General features: G+C 39.2%; 1 protein-coding gene across 1 annotated transcript; it reads left to right on the forward strand.

Moving 5' to 3' along the window:
- Positions 1-6,348: 6,348 nt before the first annotated feature.
- LOC141095884 (patched domain-containing protein 3-like) lies at positions 6,349-19,536 on the forward strand. The gene is made up of 4 exons (XM_073582259.1): positions 6,349-7,095; positions 7,823-7,944; positions 10,238-10,383; positions 17,394-19,536. The coding sequence occupies exons 1-4, from the start codon at positions 6,349-6,351 to the stop codon at positions 19,247-19,249; spliced, it is 2,871 nt and encodes a 956-aa protein (XP_073438360.1). The 3' UTR covers positions 19,250-19,536.
- Positions 19,537-19,958: the final 422 nt, after the last annotated feature.

Raw genomic sequence — 19,958 nt, forward strand, 5'->3', positions numbered from 1 at the left:
AAGGGAAGGTCCATCTCCAAGAGATAAAATCCAGAATTTTTATTGAATCACATTTAAAAATAAATTCATGGCTACTTGTGATCAGATATCGGTAAACAAATGAAGTTACCGCATAGGGATATTCCCAAAGTCTCTGAACGCGTTTCGAGCGCAAGTGCTCTTAGACTCAGAGTAGCTGTGGAATATCAGTTGGGCAACATATAAAATTCAATCACAGGTGATAAAAATCATCTAATCAAGAGTGCACAGTTTATAAATATTATATAATGTGAAAATAAAAGAAAAGAAGAGAAAAAAAAAGGAAAGAAAAGAAAAAAAGAATAAAGGAAAAAAAAACATATACCATAATACATAAAAAATATATACTTAATAGTGCAACGTAAATTCCTTTCTTAAAGTCGGACAGTCACTATTTTTATGAATAGGGGAATTGGACTTAATAAGTGTGTCCCTTGATTTTTTATTCACAATATTTGCAGCACTCTCAATAGTCCAATTGGGATAACCCCTTTTATTTAAATGATTTTTAATAGAAAAAAATTATTTTTTATAGTTGTCCTCAGTGCTACAATTTATATTAGCACGTGTAAGTTCTCCTACAGGGATAGCTTTGATGGTATGGGCTGGATGGTAACTATGAGCATGAAGAATGGTATTACCTGCAGTTTTCTTTCTGTAGGTGGCAGTAGAGATACATTGATGTGGTTTTCCCTTTAAACAGAGGTCCAAAAAAGATATACTATGTGAGTCACAAAAATAGTTAAAATTTAAATTAAATTGATTCAAATTAATTTAATCTATAAACATAGGAATAGTATTAATGTCCCCCTTCCAAATCAATAACAAATCATCTATATACCTAGCATACCATTTAATATGGTCAGAGAAAAGCTTTAGCTAGTCTTAAATCCAATCATCAAATTCCCCTATTCATAAAAATAGTGACGGTCAGACTTTAATACTCACATATAGTCCTTATTATAATCAAATTCGTAGGATCATCAATAACAATTTACATATTTTATGCAAAGATGATACCATGAATGAATTATTGAAAGATGGTAATAAAATAATTTCCAGAAAGGCAATAACGTTAGGCAATAGTTTGTCACCTAGTTTATATTGTTCAGAAGAATCTTACAATAGTGATAAAGGTAACTGGTTATCCACATTTGGATACCACAAGTGTGGTCAATTACCATGTAAAACTTGTCGTTTTTCATCTAAAACTCTATCTTTTTCTAATTCTGCCAATAATAAAGTATATAAAATTAAAGAGTTTTTAAATTGCAACTCAAATTAGGTTATCTATATTGCTGAATGTACTAAATGCGATTTAAAATATGTAGGATCAACTATCCGCAAATTAAAGGCGAGAATATGTGAACATCTATATGATGTTGGGCAAAATACCACCAGAAATGTTTCTAATTTATCAAAGCATTTTATTTCTGTCCATAATAGGGATTTATCTGGCATGAAGATTTATGCAGTGGAAAGGATTAGAAGGATTGTACGAGGCGGAGATAGAGAAAAATTCTTAAGAAACCGGGAGGCATATTGGATTTATATGCTTGATACACGTGTTACCTTGGGATTAAACCTGAGAAAGGAATTTATGTTGCACTATTAAGTATATATTTTGTATGTATTATGGTATATGTTTGTTTTTTCCTTTTTTCTTTTCTTTCCTTTTTTTTCTCTTCTTTTCTTTTCACATTATATAATTTTTATAAACTGTGCACTCTTGATTAGATGATTTTTATCACCTGTGATTGAATTTTATATGTTGTCCAGCTGATATTCCACAGTTTCTAATACTTGGAGAGAGTGTTTTATAACCTTTTTCTAATGGAAATTGGTAATAATTTCATATTTGCTTTACTGGAATGGGAAAGGGAAAGCAGTGATTTCTCCTGCTTCAAATCCATAGCGTTGGGTAAGCCAAAAGGCTGTGTTTGGCCGACAGTATATTGTGAGTCCTCGAGAGAGGATTGTTGGGAGAGATAAGGATTGGGCATAATCAATTTTAGACTGGTGATTCTTCTGCTCTCCTTGAGATAAGACGCTACCGGTGATGTAGAGAGAGCACTCCTGTGTATGTGGGAGTCAAGCAAAATAGCTGTCGCCTGAACAATCAGTTGAACCACGTTCGACTGAGAACTATCTAGAGTTTACCCAAATGTAATCACTGCAAATTTTTCTGAATTATTCGAACTATGGAAAAAATTCATTGATGCTAGTTTTGTCACAGAGGTGGTGAACCTGATCCTTTATGATGCATGGAAGCTGAAGAGAGTCACTTTTGTTGAATGTTGTCAGGTAAGACTTCATAGTTTGCATTTATAGAACACTGAAGTAATTATGAAATGTGCCAACGATTTGTTCTATGTCAGTGTCTGTGCTGAGAGAAGCATGGTGGCTCAGTGGCTAGTACTGTTGCTTTGCAATGCAAATTCCACCAAGGACAAGAACTGCAAGGAGTTTGTATGTTCTCCCTGTTTTTGCATCGGCTTTCTCCAGTGACTCCAGTTTATTCGCGCACTTCAAAGACATACTGATATGGAATTTAGATTATAATGTATAATTTTCCCCATCCTGGTCCATTTCCAGGTGTAATGTGCCCTATCGTGATCCATTTCCAGATACAATGGGTCCAATTCTGGGCCCCATACTGGGATAATGTGCCCTGTTTTGTAATACATAAAAAAAGACATTATTCACCTCCTCCCATGCTGCCACGCAGCACAGTGTCCTCTTCTACAGTCGGAACAGGAGCCGGCAGCTGACTTCAGCGCACTTGTCAAAGCACATGACGTCACTGCTATGCACCCCAGTCACAGGCTTGCCAATGTCATCTGCCATCCTCTGATTGGCCAGTGGTGTGAATTGCAGTGCAGAGAGCCAGAGGTTCCCTTGCGCCGCAATCCAATTCAGCTAAATGTGCATCCAAGGACACACCTCCATCTGAAATAGTCGCTGGAGTTGGCGGGACCCCTGCCATCTCTGGGCCCCGATGTAGCTGCACCAGCGATATGTCCACCCCTGTATTAAGGCAATGCCTTAAAAAAACTCTGCATTCCTATTTTGCATCTGTGTCCTCTAAGAAAGCAATTGCTACATTAACTGATCTTCACGGTGCCATTGAAGGAATAAAAGAACCCACTCTATCTATAAACATAGAGATTTTGAGGAAAAACTTTGCTAATTTCAATTAACTTAAATCTCCTGGTCCAGATGAATTACATCCTAGGGTACAGAAAGAGTTAGCAGATGAAATAACAATACCACTAGCCAAAATCTTTGAAAAATCCTGGAGAACAGGAGAAATCCCAGAAGATTAGAGAAGGGCGATTCCTCCCGTGGCTGTTAACGACATGTCAGCTGTTTAGATCAGCTGAGTGTGCCGGAAAAGGTGCGGGCTCATTGCCGGAGCCTGCACCAAACAGGGGGAGGTGTTGTGAGTTCATTTTCCCCTTCACCATTGAGGTCTGATGAACTCCCTCTTCTGGTGAAGGAAGGTAGTGAGGCTGATTACAAAGCACCTGAGCAGAATGATGATGACTGGGTGACTAGAATTGCTGACTGCATATAAGGCAGCCGACGCCCTTCTGCCTTGCGGGTGATTACTCTGAGGGATTCTTTGAGACCAGTCTGATTCCTGCTCCTCAAAAGCTAAGTTTTCTGCTCTACTTTTTGCATTTGTGTTTTGGTTTTGCTTTGCCTTGATTTTCTGGATTTCTGCCATTCCCTGCTGGGTGAGCTGAATTCCTTTTTGCTCTGTCTTCAGAAAATACCTGAGTACTGATATAGACTTTTTGAAGCCTAGCGTCTTCAGGGCTTTTTACCCTATCAGTCTGTTGGCTCTTGCTTTTGAGAGGGTTTTGGCGGATTGCAGACAGCAGCTTTTCTATTCTGTCCTATTTAGTTAGCTTGGGCCCCATCATTTGCTCAGCCTATCTTTCTATCTGTGTGAGTGTTTTTTCATCTTGCTTCACCGTCATTATATGTTGTGGGCTGCCTATTGCTTTGGGGTCTGCTCTGGGGCAGTTTAGATTTCCCTTTCTGTCTTTAGGCTATGTAGTTCTCCGGCTGTGATCGAGGGGTCTAGGGCACCATAGGAACCCCCCACGGCTACTGCTAGTTGTTGTTGTTCTTAGGTTCAGGGGTCTGCAATCCGATAGCTGCCAACTTCTCTGGTTTTCTGGACTTAGCTAGTATTTCTGTTTTTGCCTCCTACGGTGACTCATTCATAACAGGGAGGCATCCAATGACGGAGAGATCCGTCATTGGTCGTTAAGGGGTTAATGCAGCTGATGTGATTCAACTGGGCTTTGCAAAGGCATTTGATACTGTACCACATGACAGCCTTATAGTGAAGCTAAAGAAGCAATTTTGGGGGGAATTATTTGCAGATGGGTAAGGAATTGACAAAATGATAGGAAACAAAACGTTGTCATAAATGGTATGTTCTCTAAATGGGATATAGTCAGCAGTGGTGACTGCAGAGATCTGTACTGGGAGCAGTGGGGACCACAGGGATCTGTACTGGGAGCAGTAGGGTACCGCAGGGATCTGTACTAGTACCGATTTATTTTAACCTCTTTATTAATGACCTTGTTGGATGAGATTGACAGTAAAACGTCAGTCTTAGCTGACGACACCAAACTATGTAGGATATTAAAATCTGAGCTTACCATTACATATTACAATATTGCAAAACAATAAGGATAAGATGTCTGAATGGGCAAACACTTGGCAAATGAGGCTTAATGTAGATAAATGTAGAGTAATGCACCTAGGATGGAGAAATGCTATTGCTGCATATACATTGAATGGGAGTATACACGGGACTACAGATCAAGAGAAGGACTTGGGTATTATCATTATTCTCATTACAAGCAAGCTGAGCGACTGTGCTCAATGTCAAGCAGCAGCTGCAAAAGCAAACATGATTTTCTGGTGTATAAAAGAGAGAAAATCCTGTGATTACAACGTATTGTTATCTCTTTAAAAATCACTTGTGAGGCCACATTTAGAATAGGGGATCCAGATTTTGGCTCCACATTTAAAAAGGACATTCAGAACTTAGAGTCAGTTCAAAGGTGGGCAACTAGATTATTACAAGGGATGGAAGGCCTCTCATATGATGAGAGGTTGGAAAAGTTGGGTTTGTTTAGTTTAGAAAAAAGACACCTCAGAGGGGATCTCATTTACATGTATAAATATATGTGGGTCAGTACAGAGGACTGGCACATGGCTTATACCTTCCAAGAACCATACTTAGGACTAGGGGATGGAAGAAAGGCGATTCTGACAGCAAACAGGAAAGAACAGGAAAGAGTTCTTTACAGTTAGAGCAGCCAGACTGTGAAATGCCGACCACAAGAGGGAGCAATGGCAGTCATTGATACAGTTTTTAAAAAAAGGGCTGGACAATTTCCTCAATACATATAATATTGCAGATTGTAGTTAATTTCATGACAAAATGCACAATTGGTGGAAAAAGGGTGAACTTGATGGACCTAGGTTTTTTTTCAGCCTATGTAACTAAGTAACAGGCAGATGCTAGCTGTGTGACACAGTTGACTTCTGCTTTGTATGATGTGGTTTCAGCTCCTGACATTGAGTAATACATGTGGACCCGTCTTTGGGTGTACCAATATGTCTAATGTTGCTAAGAGGTTAAAATAATTTACTTTAATTTTTGATTCAGACTAGCAAATTCTAGTTGATTTGAAAGTGCTAAGAAATAAAATGATATTTATGTTACCATTGGCTGCAGACTTAGATTTCATTAAATTTAATTTTAATTGCTTTAAACTTAGTCTTATCAGGTTTTAATTAAATCTAAGTATCTGCAACAAACTATGTAACGCATATTGAATTGTCTGAAAGTGAATTTGGTGAGGACAGATGCTAATATCTTAAGTAACATACTTTGGCATATTTGCATATGATAGGCGTCAGATTGGAAGCTTTCCAGTGGTCATTTTTATTAAACTATAACATTATGACAAATATTGAAATGTCAAAAATAATGAATAATTCTATTTATTGATTCTGCTTTAGCATCTGGTTCATTATTCTCCATTAATGGAGGTGTTTCTAGAGGTGCCTACGTAGGCTATAAATTAGAGTCTTGCAGGCGTACTGAGCTTTTTACTGACTATCAGAACTACCGTATAATACCTTGGAGGACAGAGTGAGTAACCGCATAGCATTCCTAGTCTTCTCGAAAGCTTGCAATTTTTTACCGTATTTTCAGTTAGCCATTAAAAGGTATCAACCACTGAGGACTCAATTCTAAATATTTTTCGAGCATTCCTAGTGAATTAGTTTCACAAGATGTGCACAGACCAACTGAATACAAGTGGGTGCCATGCTGACTGCTTAGAAAGGCCACTTTCTAGGGGGTTTCGTAAACTGGGAAAACTAATAGCCAAGAACCCGTGGTTTTTCATCATTATCCCTATTATTTTATCAGTTGGGTTAGGAGCTGGGTTTTATTTTCTGGAAGAAAGAGAATTTAACAAGTTACATGAGCTCTTCACTCCAGAAGGAGGTATCGCAAAGGGTCAGAGAGATTTTATCGAGAAGCATTTCCCCATGAATGAGTCAAGCCAATTTTCAGTACAGCGGCTGTATACGGCGGGCAGATTTGCTTCCCTCATTATTGTAGCCACGTCAAATAATATCTTCAACAGAAGCAACTTCAAGGAGCTAGTGAAGTTGGACGCAACTGTGAAAAACCTGTCCTCAAAGTCTCATGTAAGATTTAGGCAACTATGTGCTGAAGTCAATGGTCACTCCTGTCTCCCAGCCAACCCATTACTTGCCTCAATGAGTAATAGTACAGAAGAAGAAATCCTAATAACATACCCACTGCTGTTTAATGGGGAGTACGTCGGACTGTACATTGGAGGAGTGACCATTGGACCTGGCAACCAGTTACAGAAAGCCCAGGCTCTACGGTTTTTATATTACTTGAAGGATGATGATGAAAAAATCCAAAATATCAGCCTGGAATGGCTTGAGTACTTCATGGAGTTTCTTCCTCATCAAATAGAAAAATTACAGCTGAAATCATTGAAGGTAAGTTATGATATTGTTGAATTTTGTGGGCTTTTTTTCAGAATATCTCTCAGTACTGTATATCACCATATGTATTAATAATGTAATAGAAAGCATAGGTCATTTTTTTTTTGTTAACCTGTAAGTACATGTTTTGGAAGTATGTAAAAAAAAACAACACATGATATGAGAAAGATCTTAATTGCAAATTATCATCTATTCATAGAATAGGAGATTTAATTATTGCTGGGACCCCTAGAGCCCCATCTGCAGAGCAACCTCATCTTAAATAGAGCAAATCTATGACTGATTGACCGCTACCAATACATTACTATGGGCCGGCCAGAGAAAGCCTAGTACAGGTCTCTACTATTTCCGGTAGTCCCATTGATATGGAGTAGAAGTTGAGCATTGTCACATCTACTTGATTCAAGACTTCATTCTCAGGATCTTGCGCCTCATTCTCGGGATACATGGGCGTTCCAGTGATTGAACTCCCATTGAGCAGCCAGTTGTCTCTTATCATATGGATAGGGAATAAATTACAATTATGGGAACACCACAATAAATTTAGATGCCCACACCTGCTGTTCAATGGGATGATACTCTGCTGGAGGTGTCTAGTAGCAGCTTTCTCCCTAATGAAAACAAATGATTGTTCAACTTTTGTATTTGGGAGTTTGGAAGAGATAGCTGTTGTGCGTATACATTGCAAATATGAAAATAATCCTTTTTGCATGATATACAGGTTTATCATTCAACATCTGTTTCTCTACAAAAAGAGTTTGAAGGAAGCACAGAAAGCATCATCCCGTTGTTCTCAATCACATATATTGTGACAATGTTGTTCTCTATACTATCTTGCGTAAGGTAAGTGAATTCTGGAACTCATGCTGAAGATGGTGATATTGTAGCTGTCACTGAAATCATATTCTCAAGGGATAAGCCAGCAATGCAGGGTCACCCATGGGGAATGTATATATGCATATATATATATAAATATATTCTTATATATTTATAAGTTGTGTGAAAAAGTGTTTACCCCTTCCTGATTTCCTATTCTTTTGCATGTTCGTCATCCTTAAAGGGAATCTGTCACGCTCCTGCGCAGGTGCACTGCTCTGCCCTGTCGAGGGCAAATCAGAGTTCTGCAATGCGCGGGCGCCGGGAAAAGTCAGAGAGGTCCGGCGCACTGCAGGACTCTGCTCTGCCCTCAATAGGGCAACGCAGTGCGTCTGCGCAGGAGCCACGATGGGAAGCAAAGAAGAGGACGTCACCGTTAGAAGATGGGAGGCGCCGGACCGGCCCGCGACACCCATCGGACCAAAACCTGACCGGGACCGCTCCTGGGTGAGTATAATATAACTCGTTTTTCTTCCCTTTCAGGTTACATGGGGGGCTTATCTATAGCATTACAGAATGCTGTAGATATGCCCCTGATGGCGGTGCCGGCAGCTGTAGAAAAATGGGGTGAGAGATTCCCTTTAAATGTTTCAGATCATCAAACAAATTTAAATATTAGACAATGATATCAAGTAAACACAAAATGCAGTTTTTAAATGAAGGTCTTTATTTTTAAGGGAAAAAGAAGTCCAAACCTACAGGACCCTGTGAGAATAAGTGAGTACCCCTAAAAGACAACATAAATTAACTGTTGTTTATCAAGAAATCATTTAAATAGGAACTGCCTGACAAAGTGAAGTAGACCGAAAGTACCTCAAAAGCTAGACATCATGCTCCGATCCAAAGAATTTCTGGAACAAATAAGAAACAAAGTAATTGAGATCTATTAGTCTGAAAAAGGTTGCAAAGCCATTTCCAAAAATTTGGGACTCCAGGAAAGCACAGTGAGAGCTATTAGCCACAAATGGCGAAAACAGGGAACAGTGGTGAACCTTCCCAGGAGTGGCCGGCGGACCAAAATTATCCCAAGAGTGCAGCAACGACTCATCCAAGAGGTCACAAAAGACCCCACAACAACATCCAAAGAACTGCAGGTCTCACTTGCCTCAGTTAAGGTCAGTTTTCATGACTCCACCATAAGAAAGAGACTGGGCAAAAATGGCCTGCATGGCATAGTTCTAAGATGAAGACCACTGCAGAGCAATAAGAACATAAAGGCTCATCTCAGTTTTGCCAGAAAACACCCTGATGATCCCCAAGACTTTTGGGAGAATACTCTGTGGATAGACAAGACAAAAGTTGAACTTTCTTGAAGGTGTATGTCCCATTAAATCTGGAATTGAAGTAACACAGCATTTTAGAAAAGGAACATCATACCAATGGTAAAATATAGTGGTGGTAGTGTGATGGTCTCTGGCTGATTTTCTGCTTCAGGACCTGGAAGACTTGCTGTGCTAAATGGAACCATGAATTCTGCTGTCTACCAAAAATCCTGAAAGCTTAAGCGCATTTGGGTTATGCAGCAGGACAATGATCCAAAACACACTAGCAAGTCCACCACTGAATGGCTTAAGAAAAACAAAATTAAGACTTTGGAGTGGCCTAATTCTGACCTTAATCCAATTAAGATGCTGTGGTATAACCTGAAAAAGGCGGTTCATGCTTGGAAACCCTCTAATGTGGTTGAATTACAACACTTCTGCAAAGATGAGTGGCCAAAATTCCTCCAGAAAGTTGTAAAAGACTCATTGAGAATTATCGCAAACGCTTGATTGCAGTTGTTGCTGCTAAGGGTGGCCCAGCCAGTTATTAGGTTTAGAGGGCAATCACTTTTTCACACAGGGCCCTGTAGGTTTGAATCCCTTGTTCTCTTAATAACGAACTTCATTTAAAAACTGCATTTTGTGGTTGCTTGTGTTATCTTTGTCTAATATTTACATTTATTTGATGATCTGAAACATATAAATGTGACAAACATGCAAAAGAATAGGAAATCAGGAAAGGGGCAAACACTTTTTTACACAACTGTATGTTCTAAAATATTCTTATTATTGGAGTCAAAAGAAACAGTACAGCACAATACAAGTGAATGAGGTTTCAAAAATCCCAATGTATCAGAACAAGTCAGCGTAGGTTATAGGACACTTTGTTATAATAGAGATGGGTCTTTAAAACATTATACAATATATAAATGACAGTAATTTTGACATGATCATCACAATGTTATAAAAAAAATAAATTCTCTTCTGCCTTGTTTTAGTTTTGACAATGTAAGAAATAAAATTTGGTTGACCATGATTGGAGTGATATCACCTGGATTAGCCATATTGGCAAGTTTTGGGTTGCTTTTACTGTGTGGAGTACCGTTTGCCAGGACCGTTGCAAATGCACCCTTTCTGATTCTTGGTAAGAGAAATTTAGGTATTCTTACAATTTTATTATGTTTTGTTAAATGATAACAAAGATACAACGAAAACTAATTCTTATCGGTTCCTGTTCAGAGACAGTTACATTCTCTAACAAACAACAATGGCAATTTGCGGCTTTAAAACCCTCATTAAAGTTGTTCCATCAGTGGGACAAGCTGTGTATCTTATGTGTATGGGGGCCTCCTGATGAATCTTTTTGGAGTAGAGAGGGATAGGGTTGATGTTTTGATTTCCAGGCTTAAATCCTATATTCTTCTACAGAGAAAGCAACAGCCACCAATGGAAGTGACAACAGTGACTTACTGCAATCTGTAATTGAAAACACATGCATATTCGCCCTAACCCTGGAACAAGGTTTTCAATATAAAGTCTCCTCAACATGTGATGAAAAGCATTTTTTAATGTAAGAGCAGTGAAAATGTAGAATAGTCAGAAACCGGTTTCTGCAGAACAAAAAAAAATGATTTCTTCATGTAGTCTAAAAGTGTCCATATACATAAAACAAAAGTGGGCCGAACCCAAAAATGTTATTCATCTTGTGCATATGAAGGCCACCCGATTTTCACCTGGCAGGTAATGTTGAGGGGAAGAAGGATTGGACATATTGAATTTCTACACCTGTCCCGTTTATTTTCAGGGTTGATAAAAGAACGCTAGAGGAATAGCTACCTTCATGACCGGGCTGTTTTGGGAGGGGGGTTCGCTTTCGTTTTTACCTCCTCTTCTTCCAAGAACCGTATCTTTTTAATTTTTCCATCCACTTAATCATATAAGGGCTTGTTTTTTTGCTGGACGAGTTGTACTTTTGAACGACACCATTAGTTTTATCATATGATGCACTGGGAAGCAGAAAAAAAATTCCAAAGTGCGTTACAATTACAAAACTGTGCAATTCCACAATTGTTTTTGTTTGTTTTTTACTTTAACATGTTCACTATACTGTAAAACTGACTTGGCACCATGATTCTCCGGGTCAGTACAAGTATGCAGATACCAAACATGTATAGTTTGTTTTTTTTTTATTTAAGTGGTGAAAAAAGTTTCTGAAATTTGTAAAAGTAGTTTTGCTTATATTGCAATTCTTACAAGGCCCGCAACATTTTCAATTTTCGTGATATGAGACTGTGAGGTATCTTATTTTTTTGTGCATTGAGATGATATTTTTACTGATACCATTTTGGGGTAGATACGTTGTTTTGACCGGCTCTTATTGCATTTTATTGCACTGTTACAACTGCAAAAAAAAATTCTTGTGTTTCCATTTTTTTATCTTTACGCTGTTTACCATTCAGATCAGACTTTTCTTAACGCAGCAATTCCAAATGTGTGTATTTATTTATTTTATTTTTAATGGGGCAAAATTTGAGTCATTTGAACTTTTGTTTTTTTTTTCATATTTTTTAAAACTTTTTTTTTACTTTTTATCGTATTTAATATCTCTTTAGGAGATTTGAAGCTGCAGTTGACTGCTTGCTCTATACATAGCAGTGCATTGGCGCTACTATGTATAGCTAATCTCACAGTCTCCTATGAACGCCAACTAAATTCTGGCATTCACAGGACTATTATAATGACAGGAACAGGAGTCGACAGCTGTCATGACAATCCATAGGTGTCCCCTCGATCATGTCACAGGTGTGCCGAAGGGTGCAGGGAATTATGCACCCTCTTGCCCACTTGTGTTAAATGCTGCTGTCAGAAATTGACAATTGCATATAATAAGTTAACAGCAGCAAGCGGAGCTTTATTCCATCCGCAGCTGTTAGTGGCAGATGATAGCTGATTAAATCAGCCATCATCTGCCGGGAAATATGTGAGCTCAGCGTGCCAACTCTCATCAAAGAAAAGGACATAACATATGACACAACTGTGCATCATCATATGTCGTGAAGGGGTGAAGGTATATCGATACTTTAAAATGATCTTTTAAATGCTAATATGATTGTATAGAATGCTTGTTCGTAATATTGATACGAGTTGTAATATTACTCACTTTAACCCCTTCACCCCCAAGGGTGGTTTGCACGTTCATGACCGGGCCAATTTTTACAATTCTGACCACTGTACCTTTATGAGGTCATAACTCTGGAACGCTTCCATGGATCCCGGTGATTCAGACATAGTTTTCTCATGACATATTGTACTTCATGTTAGTGGTAAAATTTCATTCAAATAACTTGCGTTTATTTGTGAAAAAAATGGAAATTTGGCAAAAATTTTGAAAATTTCGCAATTTTCCAACTTTGAATTTTTATGCCCTTAAATCACAGAGATACAGCACACAAAAAACTTGATAACTAACATTTCCCACATGTTTACTTTACATCAGCACAATTTTGGAACCAAAATTTTTTTTTGTTAGGAAGTTATAAGGGTTAAAATTTGACCAGCAATTTCTCATTTTTACAACACCATTTTATTTTTAGGACCACATCACATTTGAAGCCACTTTGAGGGGTCTATAGGATAGAAAATACCCAAAAGTGACACCATTATAAAAAACTGCACCCCTTAAGGTGCTCAAAACCACATTCAAGAAGTTTATTAACCCTTTAGGTGCGTCACAGGAATTTTTTTGAATATTTAAAAAAAAATGAACATCTAACTTTTTTTCACAAAAAAAATACTTCAGGTTCAATTTTTTTTATTTTACCAAGGGTAACAGGAGAAAATGGACTGCAAAAGTTATTGTGCAATTTGTCGTGAGTACGCTGAAACCTGATTTGTGGGGGGGAACGACTGTTTCGGCGCATGGCAGAGCTCAGAATGGAAGGAGCGCCGTTTGACTTTTTCAATGCAAAATTGGCTGGAATTCAGATCGGACGCCATGTCACATTTGGAGAGTCCCTGATGTACCTAAACAGTGGAAACCCCCTACAAGTGACCCCATTTTGGAAACTAGACCCCCCAAGGAACTTATCTAGATATGTGGTGAGAACTTTGAACCCACAAGGGCTTTAAAGAAGTTTATAACGTACAGCGGTACAATTAAAAAATCATATTTTTTCCACAAAAATGATCTTTTCACCCTCAATTCTTATTTTTCCAAGGGTAACAGCACCCTAAAAGTTATTGTGCAATTTGTCCTGAGTACGCTGATACCCCAAATGCGGGGGTAAACCACTATTTGGGCGCATGGCAGAGCTCGGAAGGGAAGCAGCGCCATTTGACGTTTTTGGCTGGAATTGAGATCGGACACCATGTCGCGATTGGAAAACCCCTGATGTACCTAAACAGTGGAAACCCCCCACAAATGATACCATTTTGTAAACTAGACCCCCCAAGGAACTTATCTAGATGTGTGGTGAGCACTTTGAACCCCCCAGTGCTTCACAGAAGTTTATAACGCCCGGGCGTGAAAATAAAAAATTCGTATTTTTTCCACAAACATGATCTTTTAGTCACCATTTTTTTTTATTTTCCCAAGGGTAACAGGAGAAATTGGACCCCAAAAGTTGTTGTCCAATTTGTCCTGAGTAAGCTGACACCCCATATGTGGGAGAAAACTACTGTATGGACACACGTCAGGGCTCGGAAGGGAAGTAGTGACGTTTTGGAATGCAGACATTGATGGAATGGTCTGCGGGTGTCATGTTGCCTTTGGAGAGCCCCTAATGTACCTAAACAGTGGAAACCCCCCACAAATGACCCCATTTTGAAAACTAGACCCCCTAAGGAACTTATCTAGATGTGAGGTGAGCACTTTGAACCCCAAAGGGCTTCACAGAAGTTTATAATGCCAGGGCATGAAAATAAAAAAATCGTATTTTTTCCACAAACATGATCCCAATCCCATGATCCCAAACATGAGTCCCCAATTTTTTTATTTTCCCAAGGGTAACAGGAGAAATTGAACCCCAAAAGTTGTTGTCCAATTTGTCCAGAGTACGCTGACACCCCATATGTGGGAGAAAACTACTGTATGGACACACGTCAATGCTCGGAAGGGAAGTAGTGACGTTTTGGAATGCAGACTTTGATGGAATGGTCTGTGGGTGTCATGTTGCCTTTGGAGAGCCCCTAATGTACCTAAACAGTGGAAACACCCACAAATGACCCCATTTTGGAAACGAGAACCCCTAAGGAACTTATCTAGATGTGTGGTGAGCACTTTGAACCCCCAAGGGCTTCACAGAAGTTTATAATGCCCGGGCATGAAAATAAAAAAATTGTATTTTTTCCACAAACATGATCAATTAGTCCCCAATTTTTTCATTTTCCCAAGGGTAACAGGAGAAATTGGACCCCAAAAGTTGTTGTCCAATTTGTCATGAGTACGCTGACACCCCATATGTGGGAGAAAACTACTGTATGGACACACGTCGGGGCTCGGAAGGGAAGCACAGCCATTTTGGAATGCAGACTTTGATGGAATGGTCTGCGGGTGTCATGTGCGTTTGGAGAGCCCCTGATGTACCTAAACTATTGAAACTCCCCACAAGTGATACCATTTTGGACACTAGACCCCCCCACGGAACTTATCTAGATGTGTGGTGAGCACTTTGAACCCCCAAGTGCTTCACAGAAGTTTATAACGCTCGGACGTGAAAATAAAAAGATCATTTTTTTCCACAAAAATGATATTTTTGCCCCCAATTTTGTATTTTCCTAAGGGTAACAGGAGAAATTGGACCCCAAAAATTGTTTTGCAATTTGTCCTGAGTAGGCTGATACCCTACATGTGGGGGTAAAACACTGTTTGGGCGCATGGCAGAGCTTGGAAGGGAAGGAGCACCATATGACTTTTTCAACTCAGAATTGGCTGGAATTGAGATCAGACGCAATGTTGCATTTGGAGAGCCCCTGATGTGCCCAAACAGTGGAAACCCCCAATTCTAACTCCAACCCGAACCCCAACACACCCCTAACCCTAATCTCAGCCCTAACCCTAGCCCTAACCCAAGCCCTAACCTTAGCCCTAACCCTAACCCTAGCCCTAACCCTAACCCTAATGGAAAAATGGAAATAAATACATTTTTTTAATTTTATTATTTTTCCCTAACTAAGGGGGTGATAACGGGGGGTTTGATTTACTATTTATGGCGTTTTTTATGTTTGGCAGCTGTCGCACGCTAAAAGACGCTTTTTATTGTAAAAATTGTTTTTGCATCACCACATATTGAGAGCTATAATTTTTCCGTATTTTGACCCACCGAGTCATGTGAGGTCTTATTTTTTGCGGGACGAGTTGACGTTTTTATTGGTGCCATTTTCGGGCACGTGACATTTTTTGATCGCTTTTTATTCCGATTTTTGGGACGCAGAATGAACAAAAACCAGCGTTTCATGAATTTCTTTTGGGGAAGTGCGTTTACACCGTTCCGCGTGCGGTAAAACTGATAAAGCGGTTTTATTCTTTGGGTCAGTACGGTTACAGCGATACCTCATTTAGGTCTTTTTTTATGTTTTGTCGGTTTTATGCAATGAAAACTATTTTATATAAAAAAATAATTATTTTTGTATCGCTTTATTCTGCGAGCTATAACTTTTTTATATTTTTGCTGATGATGCTGTGTGGTGGCTCGTTTTTTGCGGGACAAGATGACGTTTTCAGCGGTACCATGGATATTTATATGTGTCTTTTTGATCGCGCGTTATTACACTTTTTGTTTGGCGGTATGATAATAAATCATTATTTTTTGCTTCGTTTTTTGTTTTTATTTTTTAAGGGCTTCGCTAAAGGGGTTAACTAATGGGACAGTTTTATAGGGCGGGTCGTTACGGACGTGGCGATTCCTTATATGTGTACTTTTATTGTTTTGTTTTGTTTTTATTTTCAAAAAATGAATTTATTGGGGAATATTTTTTTTTTTTTACTAATTTATTTGGCGATTTTTTTAAAATTATTTTTACACTTTTTTTTTATTTTTCTTTTACTTTATTACATAGTCCCAGGTGGGACATCACTGTCCTGTGACAGATCGCTGATCTGTCACATCACAGATCACTGTGACAGATCAGCAATCTGTCACAGGCATTGAAGAAGACTTCTTCTTGCCTGCGCTTTGCAGGCACTGAGGAAGCCAGCTTCCTGCAGGCCCCCGAAGGCCCCCGTCGCCATCTTGGATTCGGGGGCCTGCAGGAAAGGAGTCCCCCGCAGCAGCGCTGCACATTGCGCTGCCGTGGGGGGCTCAGGGAAGCACGGAGGGAGCCCCCTCCCTGCCGATGCTTCCCTTTAACTCCCGGTACACCGCGTGTTTGATCGCGGTGTGCAAGGGGCTAACGTGTCGGGGGCGGTCCGTGACCGCCCCTGACACATTGTGCCGGGTGTCAGCTGTGATAATCAGCTGACACACGGCCGCGATCAGCGGCGCTCACCACGTGGGCGCCGCTGATCGCTGAGATGTACTATCCCGTCCATGGGCATAGGGGCCCGGGTCCCATGGACGGGATAGTACGTCGGATGTCAGGAAGGGGTTAATATTTTGTTTTATAATAGGACAAAATGTCTCATGTCTTATTGTGTCAAACACTTAAAGTCTCTTATATTTTCTACCGTTCTCCCCATGTTTATATTTCATATCATGTACTTGTAATTTTTCAGCTATGTCAGTGATAAACTATGAAAATAAACCTAGAGGTCAGTTTTGTAGGAAGCCAATTATTTATTAGTCTTTCATTGGCGCATATATGAGGAGCCTATAGACTTCAACACCATCATACATACCACACTTTCTCATACAGCCCCCCAATGTTTTGTTGACCTTGTCCGCTAACACTAAAACCAAATGAATTACCGTAACTAACGTATGCATTTTCTGTAAATTGCAGATTGTGCTGTTTTTATTTTGGGTTTACCCAGTTTATTTATTTTTTATCTGGTTAATTTATTTGGCATTGCTTATATTATGGCAACAGGCTTTACAGCATTAAACAGAATTTTCCCACAATCAAATATCCCATTTTCTGGTAGACAATTCTAGGATGTAAGTTTGCTTAATGCTGCAGTAAATAACAAAGTATGGCTCTTTACTTTGTCTTGCATAGGAGTCGGGGTGGACAATATGTTCATTATTATCTCATGTTGGCAGCGAACAAAGGTGACGACTACACTTGAAGAACGCATGGCTGACACTTACCAAGAAGCAGCAGTTTCCATCACCATCACTACGCTCACGGATGTACTCGCTTTCTACATTGGCATTATGAACCACTTTCCCTCTGTGCAATCTTTCTGCATTTACACAGGAACTGCCCTGGTGTTCTGCTATATCTACTGCATAATTTTCTTCGGAGCAGTATTGGCTTTGAATGGGATGCATGAAACTAAAAACAGACATTGGTTAACGTGTATGAAAGTGAATCACAAGAATGATGATAAAAAGAGCCTTTGGTATAATGCTTGTTGTGTCGGGGGAGCGTATGACCCAACTCGGGAAACTGAAACTGAACATCCGATAACTGCATTCTTTTATAAGTACTATGGACCATTTCTTACAAAACCATGGGTAAAAGTATCGGTGCTACTTTTGTATCTGTTATATTTATCTGCCAGCATTTATGGAAGCGTTCAGATACAAGATGGGATCGATAGTCGAAATTTGGCCAACGTCAATTCTTCCTTGACCCAATTTTACGACGTAGAAGCTTTATATTTTTCTAAGTATGGTCCAAGGGTTATGGTGGTGGTAACTAATGAAGTGGATTACTGGGATGTAAAAACAAAGGAGATCATTGAAGCTTGTATGCAAGAGTTAGAAAAGAATCACTATATAGCCAAGGAACATACGGTGTCTTGGTTGAGAACATATGAAGAAATTGCTAAGGTAGAAAATCTGAACATAACCACTAAGGAGAATTTCCGTAAACATTTAAACCGAGTGTATCTAAATTTTTCTCACTTTAGGCAAGACATCATCACTAATGGGTATGAGATTAAGACATCCAGGTTCTTCATCCAGGCCATTAATATAGTCACCATGGATGATGGTAAAAATATGTTAACCCATTTACGAGATGTCACAGACAATTGTGACATTGAAGTATTTGTTTATCACCCATTATTCATTTACTTGGACGAGTATCGCATAATAATTCAAAACACAATTCAAAATATCGTAGTCGCAACAGTGGTCATGTTGGTCATTTCAGTTCTGTTCATACCAGACCCCTTGTGCGCACTGTGGGTAACAGTTGCAATTGCATCCATCATAGCTGGCGTGACAGGCTTGATGTTTTTCTGGAAAGTCAACTTAGATTCTATATCGATTATAAATCTTGTCATCTGTATCGGGTTTTCGGTCGACTTTTCAGCTCATATAATATATGCGACTGTTTCTAACAAGAAACCAAATGCTAACCAGAGAGTAATCAATGCTCTGCATGTCCTGGGTTACCCTATTGTACAAGGTGCTTTGTCAACAATTTTAGGAATTGCTGCCCTTTCTGCAGCAAAAAGCTATATATTCAAAAGCTTTTTTAAGATCATGCTCCTCGTCATCACATTTGGGGCACTTCATGGGTTGTTATTTATACCTGTGTTTTTGATGACAGTAGGAACCTGTAGAAAATCAGGGAATGTCAAAGAGGAGCCTAAAAATGATGAAAATAAAACTAAAAACGTTTCGCCACCTGAAGTTATTTACCGGGTTCACCCTTTAGCAACTGATATCCAAATAAGAAAACCAGAGGTGAGTTTGCCAGGATACGCCATTTCAACATCCAATGTGAGGGACTACAGCAGTCTTGACGGGGATTACTTCTGTATGAGTCGGCAGGGAAGTGTCTACTCTGTACTTCATCCGGATATCCAAAAAAAGGGACATGAAAATGTAAGCGAACTAGTGGAACATAGAAGGAGAATGCTACAAGTTTACTTGGAACACAAAACTGATCAGAAATGACACTAAGTGACCATGGTAAAAGCAAAACTACAACAGGCTACTGGGGCATAAAAAATATGTAAAATTCTGTGATTATATTGGTGCTTTTGCATGAATTTGGCAATAAAATGATTTAATGTTTTTATAAGCTGCAATATAATGGTAGCCCTGAATTTCAATTACCCCTATGCAGTGCCTTCCGGTTTAACATAGTGTATAAATTGTGCAAAAAAAAAACAGTATACATCATTTCTGTTTAGAATCACTGTGTTTAGTTTATTTACTATAAAAGAAATTTAGAAATTAAACAATTGTCTTTGCAAGAGCCTAATACACTGTATTAGGCCGGGATCACACATGTGAGGAATACGGCCAATTCTCGCATGTTAATACCCAGCACTCGGAAGGGAGCGTGCGGCCGCATAGCAATACATGGAGCCGCACGCTCCGCTCCCGAGTGCCGGCGGCAGTGCCGGGTATTAACATGCGAGACTCGGCCGTATTCCTCACATGTGTGATGCCGGCCTTAGGATTAGTAATAATACTACCAATCTACCATATAAAAAAAAAAATCACAATCATTGTTACCACATAGCAAAAGCTAAAATTGCAGAATCCATATCTTCTTGTTCGTTTGATGTAAGCTTTCATCAGTACAGTGAATCACTTTCTTATTTTACTGTAGGGTATTTAGTTATTGTGTATTCGATTAAATTAAAACTGTCATTGT

The sequence above is a fragment of the Dendrobates tinctorius genome, unplaced genomic scaffold, assembly GCF_039654945.1.
Source record: "Dendrobates tinctorius isolate UK_male_01 unplaced genomic scaffold, ASM3965494v1 ptg000070l, whole genome shotgun sequence".
Lineage (NCBI taxonomy): Eukaryota > Metazoa > Chordata > Amphibia > Anura > Dendrobatidae > Dendrobates > Dendrobates tinctorius.

Bases quoted from the DNA above. Each gene is read 5' to 3' on its own strand.
- LOC141095884 (XM_073582259.1), top strand. From the start codon at position 6,349: ATGTGCACAGACCAACTGAATACAAGTGGGTGCCATGCTGACTGCTTA. The intron at 7,096-7,822 runs GTAAGTTATGAT...CATGATATACAG, and splicing joins TACAGCTGAAATCATTGAAG to GTTTATCATTCAACATCTGT. The intron at 7,945-10,237 runs GTAAGTGAATTC...GCCTTGTTTTAG, and splicing joins TCTATACTATCTTGCGTAAG to TTTTGACAATGTAAGAAATA.